Source organism: Diadema antillarum, unplaced genomic scaffold (assembly GCF_040938485.1).
Source record: "Diadema antillarum isolate AM-2024a unplaced genomic scaffold, OU_Dant_1.0 seq00001830_RagTag, whole genome shotgun sequence".
In the NCBI taxonomy this organism is placed as follows: Eukaryota; Metazoa; Echinodermata; class Echinoidea; order Diadematoida; family Diadematidae; genus Diadema; species Diadema antillarum.
The window spans coordinates 127,282-148,719 of NW_027272503.1; the positions used below are offsets into that span (position 1 = coordinate 127,282).

Genomic DNA, 21,438 nt, shown 5'->3' on the forward strand with positions numbered 1-21,438 from the left:
TGAACCATTATTTCATTTCATTTCATTTCAATTTATTTTCATATTTCTCACATATATCACAATATAAAATAAATTGATACGAAATCTATACAGAACATAATTCAAAATAGAACTTCACCGGAATGTTCAAAAGTTTGTCTTGGTATACACAAGGTCTGTATACATGCGAGTTAAACTGAGATCATAATGCGAAAAAAAAAATATGATGGGGCCTGCGTAAAAGCAAGCTTGTATAGAGCCGCAGGTCCCGTGGTAAAATCAGATTAGGGGAAGCATAAGTACAGATATTTTTAGACCATACTATAATTGGGGGATCCGATTAAAACGAACAAGATCAAATCAAATGTTGCTATATAAAATACAGAATAAAACACTGAAAGGTCACATGTTGCAACTATAACCTACTACAAGTAAGGACATTGAGAGAACAACGACTGAGATTGTAAGGATTTAAGTGGGTGTGGAGGTATAGATGATGACGTAACAATTGGCATAAATACATAAATGGAAGGTGGGCTAAAAGAATTTTGTCGTGAATATAAAATATACACACAAGGACAATGGAGCTCAGGTGTCAAATTCCAGCGGGGTCCTAAACCATGCAGGCCGTGTGACCATGGTAACAGACAGCTGCCACGCGCAAGAATTCCAACAATCGAGTGTAACAATAAAAACTTAGAGAGCGCAACAGGCAGACTGATCGAAGAAAAATAATGTACATGTACATGTACATTATCGTCGATGTTATTTGTAGATATACAAAATGTTAAAATAGTTTTAATTATTAAGAATGTTTCCAGATTAAACAGTCTTTATACAGTTATGGTTTAATGAGAAAACCCGTGATATGTCCTTTTATGCTATATTGAAAACATTTTATATGGTAGGATGTTTTGTGATACAACTGACCTACACATAATATCCATCAAAAGTAATATCTTGAACATTTTTTTAAATCACTGCCCCAAAAGGTAAACAGGACCTTTAAAATACATTTTATTCCATTTTAAAGGAAACAAAAACCCAAAGAGAAATGTCGATCGAGTGAAAGCAGCAACATTAGTAGAAAACGTCAGTGAAAGTTTGAGAAAAATTAGACAATCGATGCAAAAGTTATGAATTTTTAAAATTTTGGTGTTGGAACTGCTGGATGAGGAGATTATTAGAGGTTATGATGTCATGTGTGGACAACGATATAAAGAAAATATGAAGGGAATTCCACAAAAATTTATTTTTCATGAAAATTACACATTCCATCAACTTGATACTGACATATGTTAAGGGTAGCAATTATTCCCCCTGCTTTCTAATAGCGATTAATCAAGTGCTCTTTCATTATGTTAGAAAAGTGAATTTTTGTGGAATTCCCTTTATGTTTTCTTTATATTGTTGTCCACACATGACATCATACCTCTATTAGTCTTCCTCATCCAGCAATTCCAGTCCAAAAACTTTACAAATTCATAACTTTTGCATCCAATGTCCGATTTTCCTCAAACTTTCACTGATGTGGTCTACTAATGTTGGTGCTTTCACTCAATCCACTTTTCTCTTTGGGTTTTGGTTTCCTTTAAATGCATCCTCTATGGTAATCACTCCAAATATTTCACAAAATAATAACCTCTGTGATGACAGTTCTATTACTTCATTCATACGCCACATGGATGTTGGCACAATTTTTTCACTTAATATTATCATTCCTTTTAACATCTTAATACCGTAGATCAAACATTTAAACAATCAATTTGATGTAATACAAATGCAATCCTACACTAACGGTACCCCTCACAGACACCTGTTAACCCCATCCTTACACTCTTGAATAGCAAATTATACTATCATACAGTATATAGCTGTTGTAAAACAAACAAACAAACAAAAAAGAGCAATCATATGGATGCAAATGCAATTTCTTCCCCCCTCACGGCCTATGTGCACATTATTACATCATGCAGCACTATTATTATCCTACTCCCTCCCCCCCACCCCCCATTAAAAAAAGAAAAAAAAATCATTCGTGGCTTGTCAACGGACACCACCTGACGCTCACTCCACTTTGGGCTGCCGCGGTTTAATGTGTAAAAGTAAGACAGCCCATAAATAATCTGAAAACAAAGTGATCGCTGTCAGTGCATGAAAGTGACCAGTGAAAAAGGCACCGTTTCGTTTCAATCTGCCTAATACCAAGGAGGTACTAGGCAAGCTTGCCTAGTACCTCCTTGCTAATACCAAGGAGCGTTTGTAGCTCCATGCTAATACCAAGGAGGTGAGAGAATTTAGTCTCACCTCCCTGCTAATACCAGCGAGGTGAGTCACCTCCCTTCTGATGTTGTACACGTATACTGACTGCTGAGTTTTGTAAATGATGACTTGCTAAACGACTTGCCCATGTGAAACATCTTCGAATAATTCATAATGCTCCAATTTGCCATGTACGACTTGTTTCCTAACGTCTCATTTCCCTCTGTAACTTCAATTAATGGGAACTTCACGTGTTACTGTTGTGTGTATACTTTCACTGCGAGCAGACCAATACACCAAACATTTTTTTAATTATATTCTTTATTAGAATTTCATCGATATCAGGCCCATGTTTACAATGAAATTAATTTGAACAAAAAATAAGCAGCTGAATTCTTATCTCTTGTGCTCCTAAATCATATTTTTCTTAACATACAGTACAATATAGGCCTATATATACAAATCGTACCATGCATAAAATATTGGCATAGAAGTCTGCATGAATCTCAGAAAAAGCTTTCTGTTTAATAGTACTTACACTATAGTAACTTTAAGCCAATCCATATCTGTCTTCCGTTAATACGCAAACACTTGTGCTGCAGAATCACCTTCTTTTTTTTAACACTACACACACACATACTCACACACGCACACACACACACACACACACACACACACACACACACACACACACACACACACACACACACACACACACACACACACACACAAACCCGTCGTTATGTTTGCAAGGCATGAAGGCGTGCCATATTCGAATCTGATTCTGTGTTAGCAGACGACCATGCCACTGGTACTGTGCAACAGTACAGCATGCCTAACGAAGTCCACGCGCATGCGTACAAAAACCAGCCAGTACACTGATAGTCTTTGCTCAAGTGACACAATTGGCTATTTCGACGCGTTAGGGTTACGGAAAAAAAAAAAATCGCGGCGGGGGATTGCTGCTGCAGTCCGCGTGTTGGGAGAAGCTACGATCTATGGCTATGCCAATGCGATGGGACAGTGCCATTGGAATCTGTGTTTTACTTTATTTTGGACAAACTCGGAAACTTTTCCTCCAAAAGACTGGCTCACTGAGAGGTATGCCTAACCACCTATCATTTCATGCCGACGTCACAGCTGACCGAGGTTTCTCAATGAAAATAGGCCCGTGTCGCAAGGCTATAGTCCCACATGTGAAGATTCATGTTATGTCTGCGTCTGCTGAAATTGAGTAGACTCTAGCTCTCGATCGATCTCAAACCAGCTTTTGCTCTTTCATTGCTAGCGCTGGATCTCCAGCAAAGACACTTATTGTTGTTTTTGTTCGGAACTTACACCAGTTTGATGTATTCTATAAGAACGTGAAGCAAGATGCCTACTATTAGAAGATGCGTTGTTGGGGGATGTATGAAAAGTACCATAACTAACCCCGATTTAAGTTTCTTTTCGTTTCCAAAGGATGTAAAAATACGCAACGAGTGGATCCGATTTGTAAAGATGACACGAAAAGACTTCAAGAAAAATTCTGACTGGCAGTACATATGTAGCAGACATTTCACATATGATTGCAAGCGTGAGGTGACTGTCTATAACAGAGGGAAATACCGTAAAAAATGCATCCTGAGGACTGGATCACTTCCGACATTAAAGGCTCCAACTAAACTAGTGAATGTCCCTTCTGGTAAAGTACGTGGAGTCGGACATAAACTATTAGTGGGGAAGAAATGCAAATCAGATATTCAATCAAAGTGCACTCAAAGTGTGGCCATGCGTAAGAGATCTTTAGGCACTTCCAGTAACTCGACAATAACAGAGTCTATCAATACCTCCAATGACAATGTGAAATCCAGTTCATCTCTACATTCAATTTCGCCGAGGAAGCAGACACCTCAGAAAGTGCAGCCCAAGATGACGAAACGGGAACATCCACCATGTGTGAGTTATTAAATTATTTTTGTTAATCAATGAGGTCAAATTTTGACATTCTCAATGGCATTCACCTGCAAACTGACAGGATTAGTATGCATTTCAAATTCTAATTCTAGGGCCTACGTGTATGTGTAGTAGTTCTTTAGATGCAATATTGAATTGTATTTGAGCTATCCTGGGCTTTAATTTTTAATAGGGGGCTAAATTATTTTAGGTTTCTAACTTCAGCACAGCCTCTAACCTAACCTTACCCTAAACTCTAACCCTAATCCTAATACCCTAATACCGACCAATCTCTTTGACCTGTGTCTGTTCCAAGATTATGGAACATATTGTACTCAGCCATATCTCCAAACATCTTGCCTCCCACAATATCCTCATTGACATACAACACGGGTTTAGACAGAAACTTTCCACCACCACCCAACTCATATCAGCCATTCATGACTGGTCCAGTACTCTTCAGTCAAGGGGCCAAACAGATATCATCTTCCTGGATTTTCGTAAAGCATTCGACCGAGTTCCTCACCAACGGCTAAGCTTGAAACTCCAATACTACGGCATAACTGGTAATACTCTACACTGGATCAACTCGCTCCTTTCTGGTAGACAACAAGCAGTCACAGTAAGAGGATCTCAATCAACCTGGAGACCCGTGTCGTCAGGAGTGCCCCAGGGCTCGGTGATCGGACCAGTTCTCTTCCTGCTCTATGTAAATGATATCAATGTACATGTCCAGTCCAAGATGCGGTTGTTTGCAGATGATAGTGCTATCTACCGCGAAATCCACCATTTGGAAGATTACGAAATCCTGCAGCAAGACCTCCATGCCCTCGCTGAGTGGTCCAAACAGTGGCTAATGGATTTCAACATTCCCAAATGTGCTACTCTTACTATTACCAGAAAACGGAAACCTTTGCTCCGTGAATACAAGCTCCTTCAGGAGACCATACCCAGAGTCCAACAATACAAGTACCTGGGGGTCACGGTCTCAAAAGATCTTCGCTGGGCTACTCACTGCCAGGCCCTTCGTCAAAAAGCAAACAAAACTCTCGGTCTCCTACGTCGTACATTATCCCCATGCTCCAAAGCTGTCAAAAACAGGGCATATCAAATGCTTGTTCGTCCGCAGCTAGAGTATGGATCAGAGGCATGGAATCCATACCACACCAACACAGTACAAGGCCTTGAAGGAGTCCAAAAAGCAGCTGCTCGCTTCGTCCACCAGGATTACAGATGGGGTACTTCCTCTACATCCCTTGTATCCAAACTGGGATGGGACACACTGCACACACGACACCTCACAGCACAATGCACCATGTTCTACAAAGTCCACTACAACCTTGTCAACATATCACTTCCACCCTCCATCTTTCCAGCCCCTAACATTGGCAGACATGACCACCAGCTCAAATACATGATACCAGATGCCTCAATTGACCCATACAAATATTCCTTCTATCCACGTACTGTATGGATCTGGAACCACCTACCAAGCAACGCTGTCACTGCACCTACTGTCGACACCTTCCAGAAGGCTGCCCTACCAATTATCAGAAGGTTGCAGCCTCCCGTAGGGTCCAAAATGCTGTAAGCCTGGCAGCCTGATTTTTATTTGCACGCACATGACATTTTATTGTAAATAGTTACATCTGCATAATAGCACTTCAAGCACCGTCGGCCAACGTCGTCATCGCACAGCCCATCCCAGTTTAGCTTCGACGAGCTGCTACAGGGATTATCATTTCAAGATTCAAGAATCCTGTATGAGTGTATCCTAACCCTATTAAACACTGAAGCCACCTAGATTTAATCATGAATATGAATTTGATACAATTGCACATGTATCACTTTTTTCTGATTTTACCTACCTATGGATGATTCTGAATGCAGGCTGAGCCTCTATATTCAGATCCAGGTTTGTTCCTTTACCAGAGGTTGTGTACATATGGCTGTGCTGAAGCTAGAAGCCTGAAATTATTTAGCCTTCTAAAACACAGGATTGTCTGTGTAGCCTCTCTGCATTCTCTTTCTTAATCTTTGTTATTCTAATCTTTACTTCTTATCTGACAGGCAAATGACAGCCATAATATGAAGAACCGTATAGTATCGTAAAGTTGAATGAACAATGTATACCATGTTTACTCATGCTATAAATTGTAGTACCGTATTCGCCGGCGCAAAGGCCGCAGCGCCGTATAAGCCGCACCCCCGATTTGTGCAACACCAAAAAAAAAAATAAATAAATAAATACTGAAAAGAAACGCGAAAACCTGATGCTTGAAGACGAATGATGAAGACACTTTACGGTAAAAAAATACTTAAATTTACACGGAAATAAACAAGTGGGTACCATACAAAATACGATGTTCTCGCACACATTAATATTGTCACACATGTAGATACATCGTTCAATCGAAAAACTCGAACAAACACTCGAACAAAAACTCACCTCCAAATTTTTGCCAGTGAGGTAATAACTTAACAAAAATGAACAAAACATGCTCAGAAGTACGATTGTACTCTGAAAATAATGTGTAATGATACAAAAGCTAATTCTGTTGCTAATATTTAAATGCTATTTGCAATCCCCACTGTTCATGTATAGCTGTATACTCTTTTACTAATAAATCTAGTGCAATGCGATAGCAATTTCATCAACACTTTCCTGTTTTTTATGAGTTTATGCTATACATTGCATTAAAGAAAGATTATGAAATACTCAATAGCAATGAAGGGCTGGCCGTCCATGGGTATGTTGTCCATTTTGAGCGAATTGTTCTGAATTGTATTTCCTTTGCCAGATATACATACGCCTTACTGATGTCAACCAGTACATAATTTGTCATCTGTGTGGAGGTTATTTGGTTGATGCTACCACTATCACTGAGTGCCTGCACACATGTGAGTATGAAAGCACAGAACTGCAATTTTAGTGAAGAAAATATAAAACTGAGTGAAATAGTGCAACATGAATGTCTACATTCCCACATTTAGTGCATAATTGACACAGTCGTGCTCACGGCTATTTACACTGATGTACGTAGTAGCGGTCAGTAGGGGCAAGCCCAATTATAGTGCAGTGATAAAACAGCTGCATTATAATCAAAGCTTTTTGAATGATTTGTACGATAAGGAAATATCTGATGAATATCAGTTGTCAGTTAAATTCTTTTCTCTTATTGCAGAAAGATATCAAATTTTACAGCTCAAAATGTTTATTCAGGGGCAATTGGCTAAGTGGATAGATGTATTGTGTGCTTGTGGACACTGAGTTAGTACACTAAAATAGAAACATGGATCTTTTTGCTGAATCACTCCTCTGGTTATAATGCAGTACTTCAGAAAATTTAAAGTTATTTGCCTCATATTGGGAAAATAAGTATACTTTTTCTTTTCTTTTCTGTATTGTTTTGGTCTTTTCTATTGCTCTAGTTTGCAAGAGTTGTCTAATCCCGTATATCAAGAAACATGAACTGTGCCCGACTTGTGACATCCTCATCCACCCTTCAAACCCTTTCCTCAGTATTAAGTGAGTATTTCATATAGTAGAACAGAAAATAGTTAAGTGTAAAAATGTGTGCTTTGCTTGTACAGAATTGCTGGACTATCAATTCACACTGTGAGCTTTAATTTGTTGCATAAAGTACAAAATGAGATTCTTCATGGATTCTAGTCACACATATTGCTATAGGCACTACAACACTTTAAATGGTACAATATGTACAGTGTATATAAAGTTCAGTGTACCATACCAGACCAAAGTGTGTTTTGAAAGATTTATGTCGTGAAAGCAAGAACTCAGTGTTCATCATATTTCAATGTTCTGGGTTTAATTCTTCCCGAGGCTGCCACGCATATTGTTATGGGTAATACAACTGTACCTCTTTGTGAGCCTACAGTTTTGCCTAATAATTTGTTGTGATGTTAATTGCAAATTACAGATGCTTACAGATTTTTATTGCTCTCAATGTCGTTATCCACTCCTTGCCACTTCACGCTAATCACCAAACTGTCTACAGCCTCAGTCTGTTCTGATTGGGTCTTTTTCTACACTGCAGTGAAACCTTAGCCCACATTTTCCTTTTTCCTTTTCTCAAATGCATTCACAGCAGACTGACCTTAAGTGGAATTTAGCCCCAAAAGATATTTGTGTGAATACCATGAAGACAGAAATATTAGTTATACACACCAATGAAATCTAAGAAAAATCAGACAATCAATTCAAAGTTTGTATAAGTTATAAAAAAAATAAAAAGTTAATGTCCTGTCAGCACAAGATAAAAAGGCTGCAACAATATGTGGTCTTGCAAGTAGGACAATAAAAGATGAAGAGAATATATACAACGTAAATAAATGTATTCATTTTCTAGCGTAATAAAAAATCACTTGACTTTATTTTATCTCTTTCAGAAAGCAGCTGGGGAATGATAATGCCAAACCAAAACCCAATATATGTGGGTTTGGTGAAAGCAACAATGTTATTAGAACTCATCACTGAAAGTTTGACGAAAATAAATAGTAAAAAAAAATAATAATAATAAATGAATAAATTTGAAATGAATAGTTGATCAGTATGTGGCACCTGTGAAATGGCGACTGGCTAGAATGCTCACTAGGCAGTGGAGAGTGAGCACTTTCATTGCTGGTTGGAACTAATGTATCCAGTGATCAGGGTAATACTAAATTAGTAAATTAAATGTGTACATGCATTAAATGTGTATGCACCTTGAGCGATCTACAGTGTGGGTTTGGCACAATATAAATTATTATCATCAATAGTAGTAGTAGTACATGTAGTAGTAGTAGTACTAATATTATTAACTATTATTGATTTGTTCCATCTTCACTGCTTTATTGCTGATATCCACCTGTTAAATCCTTGTTACAGTCTCTTTTTTAGACCGTTAGACAACATTGTGTAGATGTCATTATAGGTGTAATTACATCAAAAATGATAATAATGCTCATTGAGATGTCAATCTTGTGAGGATCAGTGCTTTGCAGGGTATACATTGTCTCCCTACATTATGTTAAGATTATTTGGCACATTGACTCCTGAATTCATTCATGTAGTACATGTGACCCTGCATCACAAAACCAACAAAATGCCGCAAGACATGGACTTTTAGTTATGAGCAGATTCTGAAAGAGCAGACTTTAAGCTTTAAAATAATGTATATTAACTCAATTCAAATGGACTGGCCAAACCTACAGTGTATACATCCTAATATTGGAAAGAAAGCACATATCAGTGTGAACTGATAAAAGAGGCTCTGAAGTACAGGGTCTATTCAAGTGCTTTCATATATTCTTTACTAAGCCGTGCTAGCTGTGGAATGAATGGAACAAAAAACAGGATGTTAACCACAGGAGCAACATCAATAAAGGGATAGCTGAAATGGAGTATGCTTCATTAACAAATTATGTACATGATTAATGCTGAATTTTAAAGCAGTAGCATGATTCTTTCAAAAGTTATTTGAATTGAAAGTGAAGAGTATAGACAGGGTTTTTACAAAATGAAAAGAGGACTCTGGAAAATGCCTAATCACACTATTCTACCAAAAAGTGTTCGAGAAAAGCTGCTTCAAACACAATTTCCTTGTTGTTTTATGATCCCAAATTTCAGTATAATGTAGAAGATTCAGAAATATGAAAAACTAAAAATTGACTTGGTTGACCTGTTTCACCTTTCTTGAGTCCTCACGTGAAATCAAGGGGTACGACTCTTTGTTGGTTTTGTGATGCATGGTCACAAATGTAATCTGTCTCTAATTAGGTAGCCATAAATTGCAAGTTGAAGTCAATTCCCCTGTATTATCTCGTCAAAATATGCCATGGACATTATTTTGATGTACATAGTACTTTATTAAATGCCCTCTTATTTGTATTCATACTTTTAAACAGACTAGACAGAACAATGCAAGATATTGTCTACAAGTTGCTTCCATATATTCAAGAAGGTATGTTCCATTTCTGTGTATCTGCTGAGGTACTTGTACATGTTTTCACTATTATGAGTTCAGTTTGTACCTGAAAGTAAATGGAATTGTCAACTTACACATGTAGGACAGCAAAGCTACCAGGGTATCTAAATCATTTATCTATCAGCAAGTGTTTCCAAGGAAGGGTTTCTAAATCTCTGGCAAATTTAGAAACAATGCACTCGTATGTAGTCATGACTCAGAATTAGCAGTGTCCTGGTGACCTGGGGTCATTTAAAATTGTTGTTGGCTTGCCAAATTTATACCTGCGTTTGGTAGTCTGATCAGGCGACTAGGATTCAAAATAGATTGTTACTTTTGCTTTTATTCCGGACCACAACATATCTTTTTTGGGCCACCAAACTTTCAGACTTCAAGACCTTAGTGGCCCAAACAGGCCACCAGACAAAAAAAAAACAAAACAAAACAAAAAAAAAAACACAAAAAACCCCAACCTAGTATCAAGCCCTGATATAGTGATTAATGAGGATTTTTTTTTTCTCTTTGGTTTTTTTTTTTTAATCACATACTCAGCTTCTGCTGTTTCATTGTAGTTCATTTTTGTTTGGTAAATGATTAGCAACACTGTTTGGCGATGACTATAGATGTGTTTAACTGTTTTGCTTTAAAAAAAAAAAAAAAAAATAGATGAGTTGGCACGTCAGAGAAGATTTTGGAAAGAGAGGAACCTAGAGGCACCACAACAAGGTAAGTATCATAGCATTGTGATGTCCAGCATCTCAAATATCATATATTTCTATGTGCCTCTATTCCCAAGTGCAAATCAACACAAAGTCTCCGTTCATCATCAAATGCATCTTGTTACTCCAAAGACCCAGAATAAAACATGAATGGAGGATCATGCTTTCTCTGTTATGGGACCAAAACTGTGGTATCAGTTTAATACCTGTTTAGTTACACCTGTCACCTACGGAAATATTAAAATTCATACTTAAAATGTATCTGTTCCTCTCACACTGAGGATTATATACATGTAACTGCAATAATGTTCAAAACAATTGTGTCCTTTATTTGGTATGTGTTTGTTTGTTGTTTGAATTTTCTTGTCTGTTGTCATGTTTGTGCATGTATCAATACATCTATCTCCTCATTTTTTGAATTGCCATTAGCACCAATAGGTGGACCTGTGCACTATACAAGTATTCACTATTGTCAGTAGTAGTAGTAGTAGTAGCAGCAGCAGTGGTATCATTATTGTTATATGTAGCAAGCCATGAATATATCTTCTCCATTTAGAACCAAATGTGCTGATTTGTTTGGGTTTTTTTCAACAACAAAAAATCTCAACACTTTTATTCATCATCATCGTTGTTTATAAATTATTAGTCCCAGCTTAACCATCATCTCCTCCACATAAAGTCATGACATCATTTCTTGTCTTTAGATCAATAGGTATTGATCTAAAGACAAGATTAAAAGGTATTGATCTAAAGACAAGAAATTATGTCATGACTTTGCTGAGAATGAAAACACAAAGTGAGATTTATTGGGCAAACTGTGGGCAAATTTATTTTGCCAGAGAGACAGTGAAAAGCACAGCCACAAGGCCCACTGAATGAACACCATAGTTTCGGGTAGATAAGCCATCTTTTGGAACTCCAGTAAGAATCAGTAACTTTAAAGAGGAGTTCCATGTTTGATAAAGTGTGATCAAATATCTAGGATGAAGTGAGTGAGACACAATTGTTGCTGACAACTTAGTCTTGATAGGTCATGTAACATTGTATAGGCAGTCAATTTTCTTTTGTTCTGTAATCTCCACTGTTCTGTTCATTCATGTGAATTTCCAACATGCATAATGTTTCATGAAAAAGTTCATGATAATCACTGAATACAGGTATTGGAAAGTAAATATAGTCTTTGGAATATGAAACTACAGGTACCTATTGTCTTTGAAGTTCATATCCGTACAGAAAATTGTGTCTTTGCTTTTGTGACCTTGCAGAAGCTGCTGTTGTTGAGCCTGTGTCACCTATGAGTGCAGAGCCTCACATTGCAATTGTTCTGGAATATGCTGGGTTAGTACATAGTGTCAGAATCTTTCTGGTTCTCTTTGCTAAACCCTCTCCATTTTTTTTTCTTCAAATCTAACAATTTCTACCATGTACTTCCAGTGGTCCTATTACTACCCTAATGAAGCACTATAGCTTTGCTTTTCATTATAAATGTGTATTTACTCTGTCATTTGTTTGTTTGTTACTGTATATGTTGTGCTGCTTTGCCTCTGAAGGATATTTGAGGCATCAAGTTCTCGTTTATTGCATTCACCATCCATCAATATGCACTTCAGCATGTCTACTTCACTGCTCTTTATTCCAGTATATTGACCTGAAGAACTCTTGAATGTATCATGATATAATATTAATATATATATATATATATATATATATATATATATATATATATACACACACACATATATATATATATATATATACACACACATATATATATATATATATATATATACACTCAGCAAAAAAAGTAAGTTCCCCCCCCCTAACATTTTTGGATATATCTCAAAAAGTATTTTACCGATTTTCATAATTCAAACGGAAATGGATAAGGAATTTTATCACTCATAACATTCACTCATAACATGAGTGGCAAATCATTGCCACCAGATATTATTATTGGTGTGAAAAAATGCATTTTATGTCAAAATGCATGGAAACAAAAGTTGCACTTTACTGATTTGCAGTGACTTTTACACAAATAATCAAACAATCAATCATGATTCTGAACATTTAAGCATGGTTTATTGCATATTTTTCTATCTCTTTCTTTTCATGAGCATACAGTCAAGTATTTGATAATTGATATGTCCACCATCCGCTTCAATGACCAGCCGGCATCTCGTCCTCATACTGTTAACTGAAGTTTGTACTTGGCGCTGCTCAATGTTGGCCCATGCTCTCTGCAAGATGCGCTGAAATTATTGCAGTAAAGTGTCATTTTTCACCTCCTTGCTTGCTTTCCGCTTAATGATATCCCAAAGATTCTCTACTGGATTACAGTCAGGGGATCTTGTAGGCCACTCCATACGTTTCCATACATTTCCCTCAACAAACTGATCTACAACTTGAGCGCAGGATGCAAAATGGCCATAGGCACATTAATGTGATCAACCCAATTTGGAATTACAAATCACATGGCTTCTCCCAACATTTTAATATTGAAAAGGCTATTGTTTAAAGAGTATGCATAACATCTGTTTGATAGGGAAGCACATTGTACCTGAAGAAATTCCTGAGAATTACACAATTTAAAAAGGTCATTTGCTAACTTACATAGGAAATGTATACAATGTGCTTCATATAGCCTAAAGTGCAACTTTTTTCCCCATGCGTTTTGACATAAAATGCATTTTTTTTTAAACACCAATAATGATATCTGGTGGCAATGATATGCCATTCATGTTACGAATAATGACATTTCCTATCCATTCCCGTTTGAATTATGAAAATCCGTAAAACACTTTTTGAGATACAGTGTATATTCAGAAATGTTAGGGGGGAACTTACTTTTTTTTGCTGAGTGTATATATGTTGCCCAGGTATGCAATATTAATTGCAGATGTGCTGATTAGATTGTGCAAAAATCTCCCAGGCACAGATGATATTAAATTACAATTTTGTATTAGTATTCCAGCCATAATTTCTTGTAGTTGTTGTTGTTGTTTTTTTCCATCATGATGTAATGTGGTAGCGAATTGATAAGGACAGTTACCCACAGAGGACAATTACCCCTGGCTAAATGCTGGTTAGTATAAGGGTGAGGTTTAGGTTAGAATTTGGGTTAGGGTAAGGATTAAGTTCAGGATTAAGATAAGGGTTAGGGTCAGGGGAAGGGTCTGGGGTAATTGTCCAGGGGGTAATTGTCCTAGAACCTGTTTTGGAAAGGTTGAAAAAGATAAATGGTTAAAAGAAGTGTTTCAACTCTAACTAACAAAAATGTTTTATACCAATTTGAAAGGTCATTGGTTTTTGTTCAAATGTCATTGTTGACATTTGTTTAACCATAATTTTAGTCAGAAATGTCCAATGAGAAAGTAATTTGTTTTGCAAGAAGGGCCGAAATAAATGGGCAGATGGACAAAATGTGCATCCCAAAGTCAAGTGTAGATGAGATGAAAAAAAAATGTACAAGCTTTTTAGTGAGCTACCTACTATTTGCTATGAAAATGAATTTGTTTACAGTATTTAGTGCAAACTGATGTAGGAAGAGACGATGTGGGTGGACATTGGCAATGTCCAATCAAATACAGCGCCAAGACTTTAATATTTTAGTGATGGTGGGATGGGACACCATGGATAATAAATACTTGCTCTGTGGTGCGTAGAAATTGAGGTTATTTATCATGGAGTGTTCAGTGATGTGAAGACTCAACATCAAGAAGTAAAGCTTCAAGCTTTCAGAAAGCACCAAGGTCATCATATTCAGGCTTGTGAGATGTGTAAAGCTGTAAGTTGTTTAGTGTATCAGTAACAGCTAATTACATGATGTTAAAGAACATTTGTTGACTGAGTAGATAGAAAGAGAACGATGAATGACACCAACTGATTCAGTCATTTTCTATGGTACTCCAATTGTTTGCTGCAAATCTGCTTTCATTTTGACTGATTTCCTGCAAAACATCTTCCACAAAATAAATTTCGTTTGCTTTTACACATTTTCAGCTTATGAATGACTTCACTGTTTTGTTTACTTACAATTGAATGAGGTGAAATTGATGAATTTTTTTGAAGTTCTAGGTATATATGTAATTATCTTATTTCACATCTGTTGTAATTATTTCCTACCATGGCTGTTCTGTAGAGCTGCTGTTGGTTGCAGTGATATCAAGGTAAGAATATATACATTTTATACGTCTGCCTAATTACAAAGTTTGTATCAGCATTAACCAAGATTGAGATGTTTTGTTGGGTTTTTTTTGACACAAACAAATTTATATAAATACTACACAAGTACTCTTACAGCGCAGACCTCTGCCAATCAGCTCATTTCCGTTCTCCAAATAAGATCAGTGATTTCCACTCTACTTTATGCATGCTGAAAATCACCCTTACATCATCAGCTTCATGCAGTGGGGCACCTTACCCAAGCCTAGCGTGCACTTAAGTGCACACATGCACACCTTAAAAATGTGCAGCTTGAACTCCAAAGGTCATTGACCCTACTTGCCAAAATATCGAAAATCCTTCATAAACTTCACAAAGAAGCCTGGATCACTACCAAAATTTAATTACATGTTCTTTGTGTCATTCTCAACCTTTCCTGTAAATGTCATCCATATATGTTTTTTGTTTTGTTTTGTTTTTTTTCTTTACTTTTTGAGGTATTTGGCTTAGACAGACAAACAAACTAAAAACACCAGTGAAAACATAACCTTCCTTGGCGGAGGTTATAATTAGGGTCTGTCATGTTACAAGAGTGGTTATAAAGAATCTTTGGATCCCCATGTGGGGAAGTAATTAGTTCTGTATAGGATGATATCCATCAACTCCTACAATTCACCTGGCGTATCTTTTCATCCCACTGAGGTCAGTGCAAAATAATTTTTGAAGTGCTATGTGATGAAATAAAACAGCACAACAACTCTTCTACAATCAGCCTATGATGAGTGGGATACAGACTCTATGTGAACCGGTGTTCAAGCTTCTAAGTTATAATGATGATTAACCAAACAGTGAAGAGAGGGTACTGGTGGGGTAACTGCTTACATCAGAAATCAGGTTTTAACTTTTTGTGAGATAAGTAGAAACCACTTTCTATTATATTCTATAAAGATTAAAAGTTTATCTGATGAAACTCGGTATTGAAATGGCTGCATTGTTTAAAAACAAAGTAAATCAAAGTGAAAGATGAGACCGACTATATTCATATTTTTTTTTATATTTTCATATTAAAAGGACTGTACAGTTCAGGTTGAGGTGACTATTTAGCTTCTCACGTTTTGTGAGATATTCAGAGACCACTCTTTGAAATGTCAAAGAGCATGCTATTCTAAGGGGTATCAATAGTTTATTTGATAAAAATCGGTTTTGAAATGGCTGAGATATTGAAAAACAAGGTGAAACAAAGAGATCCTATTAAAAAGCGTGGCCTGTCGCCTTTTATTATGATCATTTTTTTTAGCTCACCTGAGCCAAAGGCTCAAGTGAGCTATTGCGATCGCCCTTCGTCCGGCGTCCGTCGTGCGTCGTGCGTCGTGCGTCGTGCGTCGTCCGTCGTCCGTCGTCCGTCGTCCGTCGTCCGTCGTGCGTCGTCCGTCGTGCGTCGTGCGTAAACTTTTTACATTTTCATCTTCTTCTTGAAAACCCCATGACCGATTTTCATCAAACTTGGCAGGTAGCATCCCTAGGGGGTTAGGAACTCAATTTGTTAAAATGGGCACCATGCCCCACCCAGGGGGCCCCCAGGGGGGCCCAAACCCCCCAAAATTAAGGAATCCGTAAAAATCTTCTTCTCTAGAACCAGAAGTGATAGAGCGAAGTTAATACTATGAGTTAGTACATTGATGACTGTAGTTTCAAGTTTGTTCATGGCGGAATCAGGGGTGCCCCCCTTGGGACCCAGGGGAGGGGGGTGGGGAAGGGTTCTAATGGGGCCTAAATTGTACATTTTCATCTTCTTCTTGAGAACTCCATGACCCATTTTCACCAAACTTGGCAGGTAGCATCCCTAGGGGGTTAGGAACTCCATTTATTAAAATGGGCACCATGACCCACCCAGGGGGCCCCCAGGGGGCCCAAACCCCCCAAAATTAAGGAATCCGCAAAAACCTTCTTCTCTAGAACCAGAAGTGATAGAGCTAGGTTAATACTATGAGTTAGCACATTGATGACTGTAGTTTCAAGTTTGTTCATGGCAGAATCAGGGGTGCCCCCCTTGGGACCCAGGGGGGGGGGGGTGGGGGTGGGGGTGAGGAGGGGTCCTAATGGGGCCTAAATTGTACATTTTTATCTTCTTCTTGAGAACCCCATGACCCATTTTCACCAAACTTGGCAGGTAGCATTCCTAGGGGGTTAGGATCTCAATTTGTTAAAATGGGCACCATGCCCCGCCCAGGGGGCCCCCAGGGGGCCCAAACCCCCCAAATGAAGGAATCTTTAAAAATCTTCTCTAGAATCAGAAGTTATAGAGCTGAGATAATACTATGAGTGAGTACATTAATGACTGTAGTTTCAAGTTTGTTCATAGGAGATCCAGGGGTGCCCCTCTTGGGGGTAGGGGGAGGGGGGTGGTTGGAAGGGTCCAAATGGGGGCCTGAATTGTACATTTTCATCTTCTTCCTGAAAACCTCATGATGGATTTTTGTCAAACTTGGCAGGTAGCATCCCTAGGTGGTCAGGATCTCAATTTATCAAACTGGGCACCATGCCCCACCCAGAGGGCCCCAGGGGGCCCCAATTCCCCCAAATTAAGGAATCTTGAAAAAATTGGGCCCTTATTGTACATTTTCATCTTCCACTTGAGAATGCCTCGTCAAATTTTGGTAGAGCTGTGAATAATTTAGATTAGTGACTGCATGAAAGGTGAACTTGCGATACTCAGGTGAGCGCTAGACCCGCGGGTCTCTTGTTTTTTTTTTTATATCTCGGCCATTTGAATACCAATTTTCATTAAATTACATGCTCTTTCATATCTCATGAGAGATTTCTCATTATCTCACTTAGGAATGTTCTAAACCTGAATCCCCACCTCAACCAGTACTGTATAGTCCCTTTAACATTTATCATGATAAACTACACTGTTGAACTGTGCTATTCTCCATAAAGTTTCTTTTTAAAGCTACCATTCCAAATTGCATGAACTACTAGTATTTTACCTTTTTTGAAAACTTTCCTCTCAGTTTCAAGAGGATTTGTTCTTGTTGAAAATAACATAAGAGAAGGCTTTGTTGTGGGGCAGTTACCACATAATAAGCTCTCTAAAGATATGTCCCTCAGATAGGACATGAAAGGGATCATATAATTTTGGTTGAGACCTAATTTCAGGTTTGTAACATTTTTGGGTGAGATAATGAGAAACCTCTTATGAAATATGAAAGAGAATGTAATTTCATGAGGAATTCAACGTTTATTTGATGAAAATTGGTTTTGAAATGGCTGAAATATCCAAAACAGAGCTATTGTAATAAAATGTGGGACCCACATTTTATTACAATCGCTTTGTTTTACTTTGTGGATGTTTCAGTCATTCCAAACCCAATTTTCATCAAATAAACTTTAAATTCCTCTTAAAATGGTTTGCTCTGTACCATTTCATAAGTGTTTTCTTGGTATCTTGCAAAAGGTTAAAATCCCAATTCTCATCTCTACCAATACTGTACCATCCCTTTAAATGTAAGTTTTGTGTGTCAGTTTTGGGCCTTTCTTCTTTAGACTAATAGGTGTTGTATGGAAGATTCCTTTATACTCCTATCTGAGTGGTTTATGTCTTACTGGTAAATGCTGCCAATTCTGATAACCTTTTTGTTGTCTTGAGTTTTTTGTTTTTTTTTTTGTATTGATTCGGTACTGAATGTGTTCCATCAATTTACAAAAACTTTTTTTACTAGCCTCTTGATAGGAAGTTTATCTTGGTTCCAAGTCGTGTCACGGTTCGACAGATTCAAAGGTTCATCTCCCTCAAGCTACAGTTGAAGAGTTCCTTAGAGGTAAACTGTATGATTATAAACATTGTTGTTATTGGACCCACAGTCTTTCATCTCTCTTTTTTTTTCTGATAGCTGTGCTATATTGTAAATATATGTCACTTCCATCTTTTCTCCCTTCCCCCCCCCCCCAAAAAAAAAAAGATACAATGTATAAAGAAAATCATGCTGTATAGCTTATCTGAGCTCTGGGCTTAAGAAAGCTATTTTCGATCAGTTGTCATGTAGTGTCAGTCATGCATACTTTTTACGTTTCCAGTGTCTTAAAGATCCTGTGATGAATGGAGCAAAGTGGGGCCAATTGTCATATTTTCATCTTCTTAAAAAAAAAAAAGCCAAATTTGTCACCAAACTTGGCAGGTATTATCACTAGGGTGATACAATATGTATTCATAGAAATGAGCACATTTCCCACAAGAGAGAATCTTCAGCAGTCTTCTACTCATCCAGGAATGCTTTGAGGAAATGCATTAATGAGTGTACTTTCCAGTTTCTTAATGACAGATCCAAGGGTTGCTGTCATAGGCCCAATGCCAAATCAGGACCAATTTTTAACTTTTTCATCGTCTTGTTACTATGGGAAATGCATGGTCAAAATTTCACCTAGTTAATATAGCAGGAGCTAATAAACAGAGTCACAATGCCCCTCTCGGGGACTCCAAACTTACCCCAAAATTAGAGGAGCTGTGAAAAAAACAAACAAACAAACAATCCCTCCCCTATCTCCCCCCCCCCAAAAAAAACAAACAAACAAACAAACAAACAAACAAAACAAAACAAAACAAAAACAAAAAAACACTCTTTCTGTGGAACCAGAAATTATATATAGGTGCTATACATTGTAAAACTAAAGATGATTATACACACATGGTAATGTTTTACATTGATGAGTGCACTTTCAGGTTTCTAATGGCAGATCCAGGGGTGGCCTTTCACATTTTGATCTTCCTTTTGAAAATGCATGGTCAAATTTTCTATTAAAAAAAGAGAGGAAATATTGCCAGTATGATAGAATGTACAATTTAATTGACACCATGCCCCCCGAAGGCCCCAAAAGCCCACTCCCCCCCCCCCCCCCCCTCGTTTGCTATGTTCTGTTTAGTTAATGGTCTGCAAGAGTGCATGGAAGGTGAACTTGCAATACACAAGTGAGCACTAGGCTCTCTTGGTTCTGTACCCTTAGACTTTATCAACCACACTATTTTTGGTATACTTTCAATAAACTTTCCACAGTTTTGAGCTATGACTACCAAACTCACACCACAGGTACATCACCTAAAGATTCCGGTCAAGTCAAGTTTGAAAAGTGGCAAAGTCTGACAGGGTCAAAGGTCAAATTAACTTACATTGGAAAAAACATACAATATTGAAGTGTTCCCTCAATAAGTTTCCACAGCTTTGAGCTGTGACTATAAAATATGTACCATATGTACATTACCTAAAGATGATGGTAAAGTGTGAATATAAGTCAGGTTTGACAATGCCAGCTTCAGATCTTATTGATATTTCCCACCTTGGAAGCTACATCAAGTTATCAAACCATACAATGTACACAAATTGCAATATGCAGGCGAGACATCTCTTGACATTTGCCTTGTTTATTGGAAAGTTTTCGTAAACATACCGGTAAGTGGATTCAACAAATGCAGACAATTCAGTAACACAGTGAAAATTTGAGGGAAATCATACAGTCTGTTGAAAAGTTATAATACATTGATTACATAGAATAATGTAAAAAATGAAAGGAGTTTATGCAAAATTTATGTGTCCAGGAGAGGGAAAGAGCATTTAACATACTTTCTCCAAAAGGTATTGTGGATATCTGCCCTAAACTTCTCTGCAGCACAGGTCTAAAAATCACATGCTTATCATTTGAAGCTTTGTGAAGTTCTTTCAATGCTCCTTTCTCATTTACTACTGTGACATCAGGAATTATTGAAGAGTGTATGATTTTTTTTTTCATTATTATTATTTTTTGCATTTGCTTACCCCTCTAAGCCTCTTTGAACAGTTTAAAAATGATCTTGAGCTCAGCATGGTCACATAAAAATCCATAAATGATCTTAGATTAATTTTTGGAGTAGTATGGCACACATTTTTTTTTTTTTTTTTTGGGGGGGGGGGGGAGGACTCCAAAGTAAGAGGCAGCTGAATGAATGAGCAAGGTTTTCTGTTCATTGATTTATTTTGTGTGTTTGTTTTTTTCATTTTTTACAAAACAGCTGCTGGAAATGGTTAAAATGCAGCTCAAAAGTATTTCGACCAGTATTGTTTTAGCTGTTAGACTCTGTGCACAGTTCAGGATATTCAGTAATAACATCAGAGATGTATGAATCTTGTGGAACATCAGCGTGCTGATATGTGTGTGCATGTTGTGTATGTCTGTAGACTCCAGCCAGTAAATTGATTAAAAGAAGCTACAAGTTCTCGCAAGGACAGGTACATTTTGATATCTAGTCTAAGATTTCCGGTCATAGTGACTGTTGGATATTTGTTATGTAGATACAAACCACTGTTGATAATACAGGTTTAGTCTAGGTGCCAAAGTCAGATTTTGGGCCAAACCTTGTTTTATCATTTTTTGTCGAGCCCACCGGA

At 37.5% G+C, this 21,438-nt stretch overlaps 1 protein-coding gene across 1 annotated transcript in view; it reads left to right on the forward strand.

Annotated features, from left to right (window-relative positions):
* The first annotated feature begins 3,236 nt into the window (after positions 1 to 3,236).
* Positions 3,237 to 21,438, forward strand: part of LOC139712625 (polycomb group RING finger protein 1-like) — a 28,498-nt gene continuing 10,296 nt past the window's right edge. Inside the window, exons 1-8 of the mRNA XM_071624436.1 lie at positions 3,237 to 4,179; positions 6,978 to 7,077; positions 7,609 to 7,705; positions 10,084 to 10,139; positions 10,809 to 10,868; positions 12,127 to 12,199; positions 15,000 to 15,027; positions 18,745 to 18,843. Of these exons, the coding sequence (XP_071480537.1) occupies positions 3,616 to 4,179; positions 6,978 to 7,077; positions 7,609 to 7,705; positions 10,084 to 10,139; positions 10,809 to 10,868; positions 12,127 to 12,199; positions 15,000 to 15,027; positions 18,745 to 18,843 (1,077 nt within the window). The 5' untranslated portion in view covers positions 3,237 to 3,615. The remainder of the gene's footprint in view (positions 4,180 to 6,977; positions 7,078 to 7,608; positions 7,706 to 10,083; positions 10,140 to 10,808; positions 10,869 to 12,126; positions 12,200 to 14,999; positions 15,028 to 18,744; positions 18,844 to 21,438) is intronic.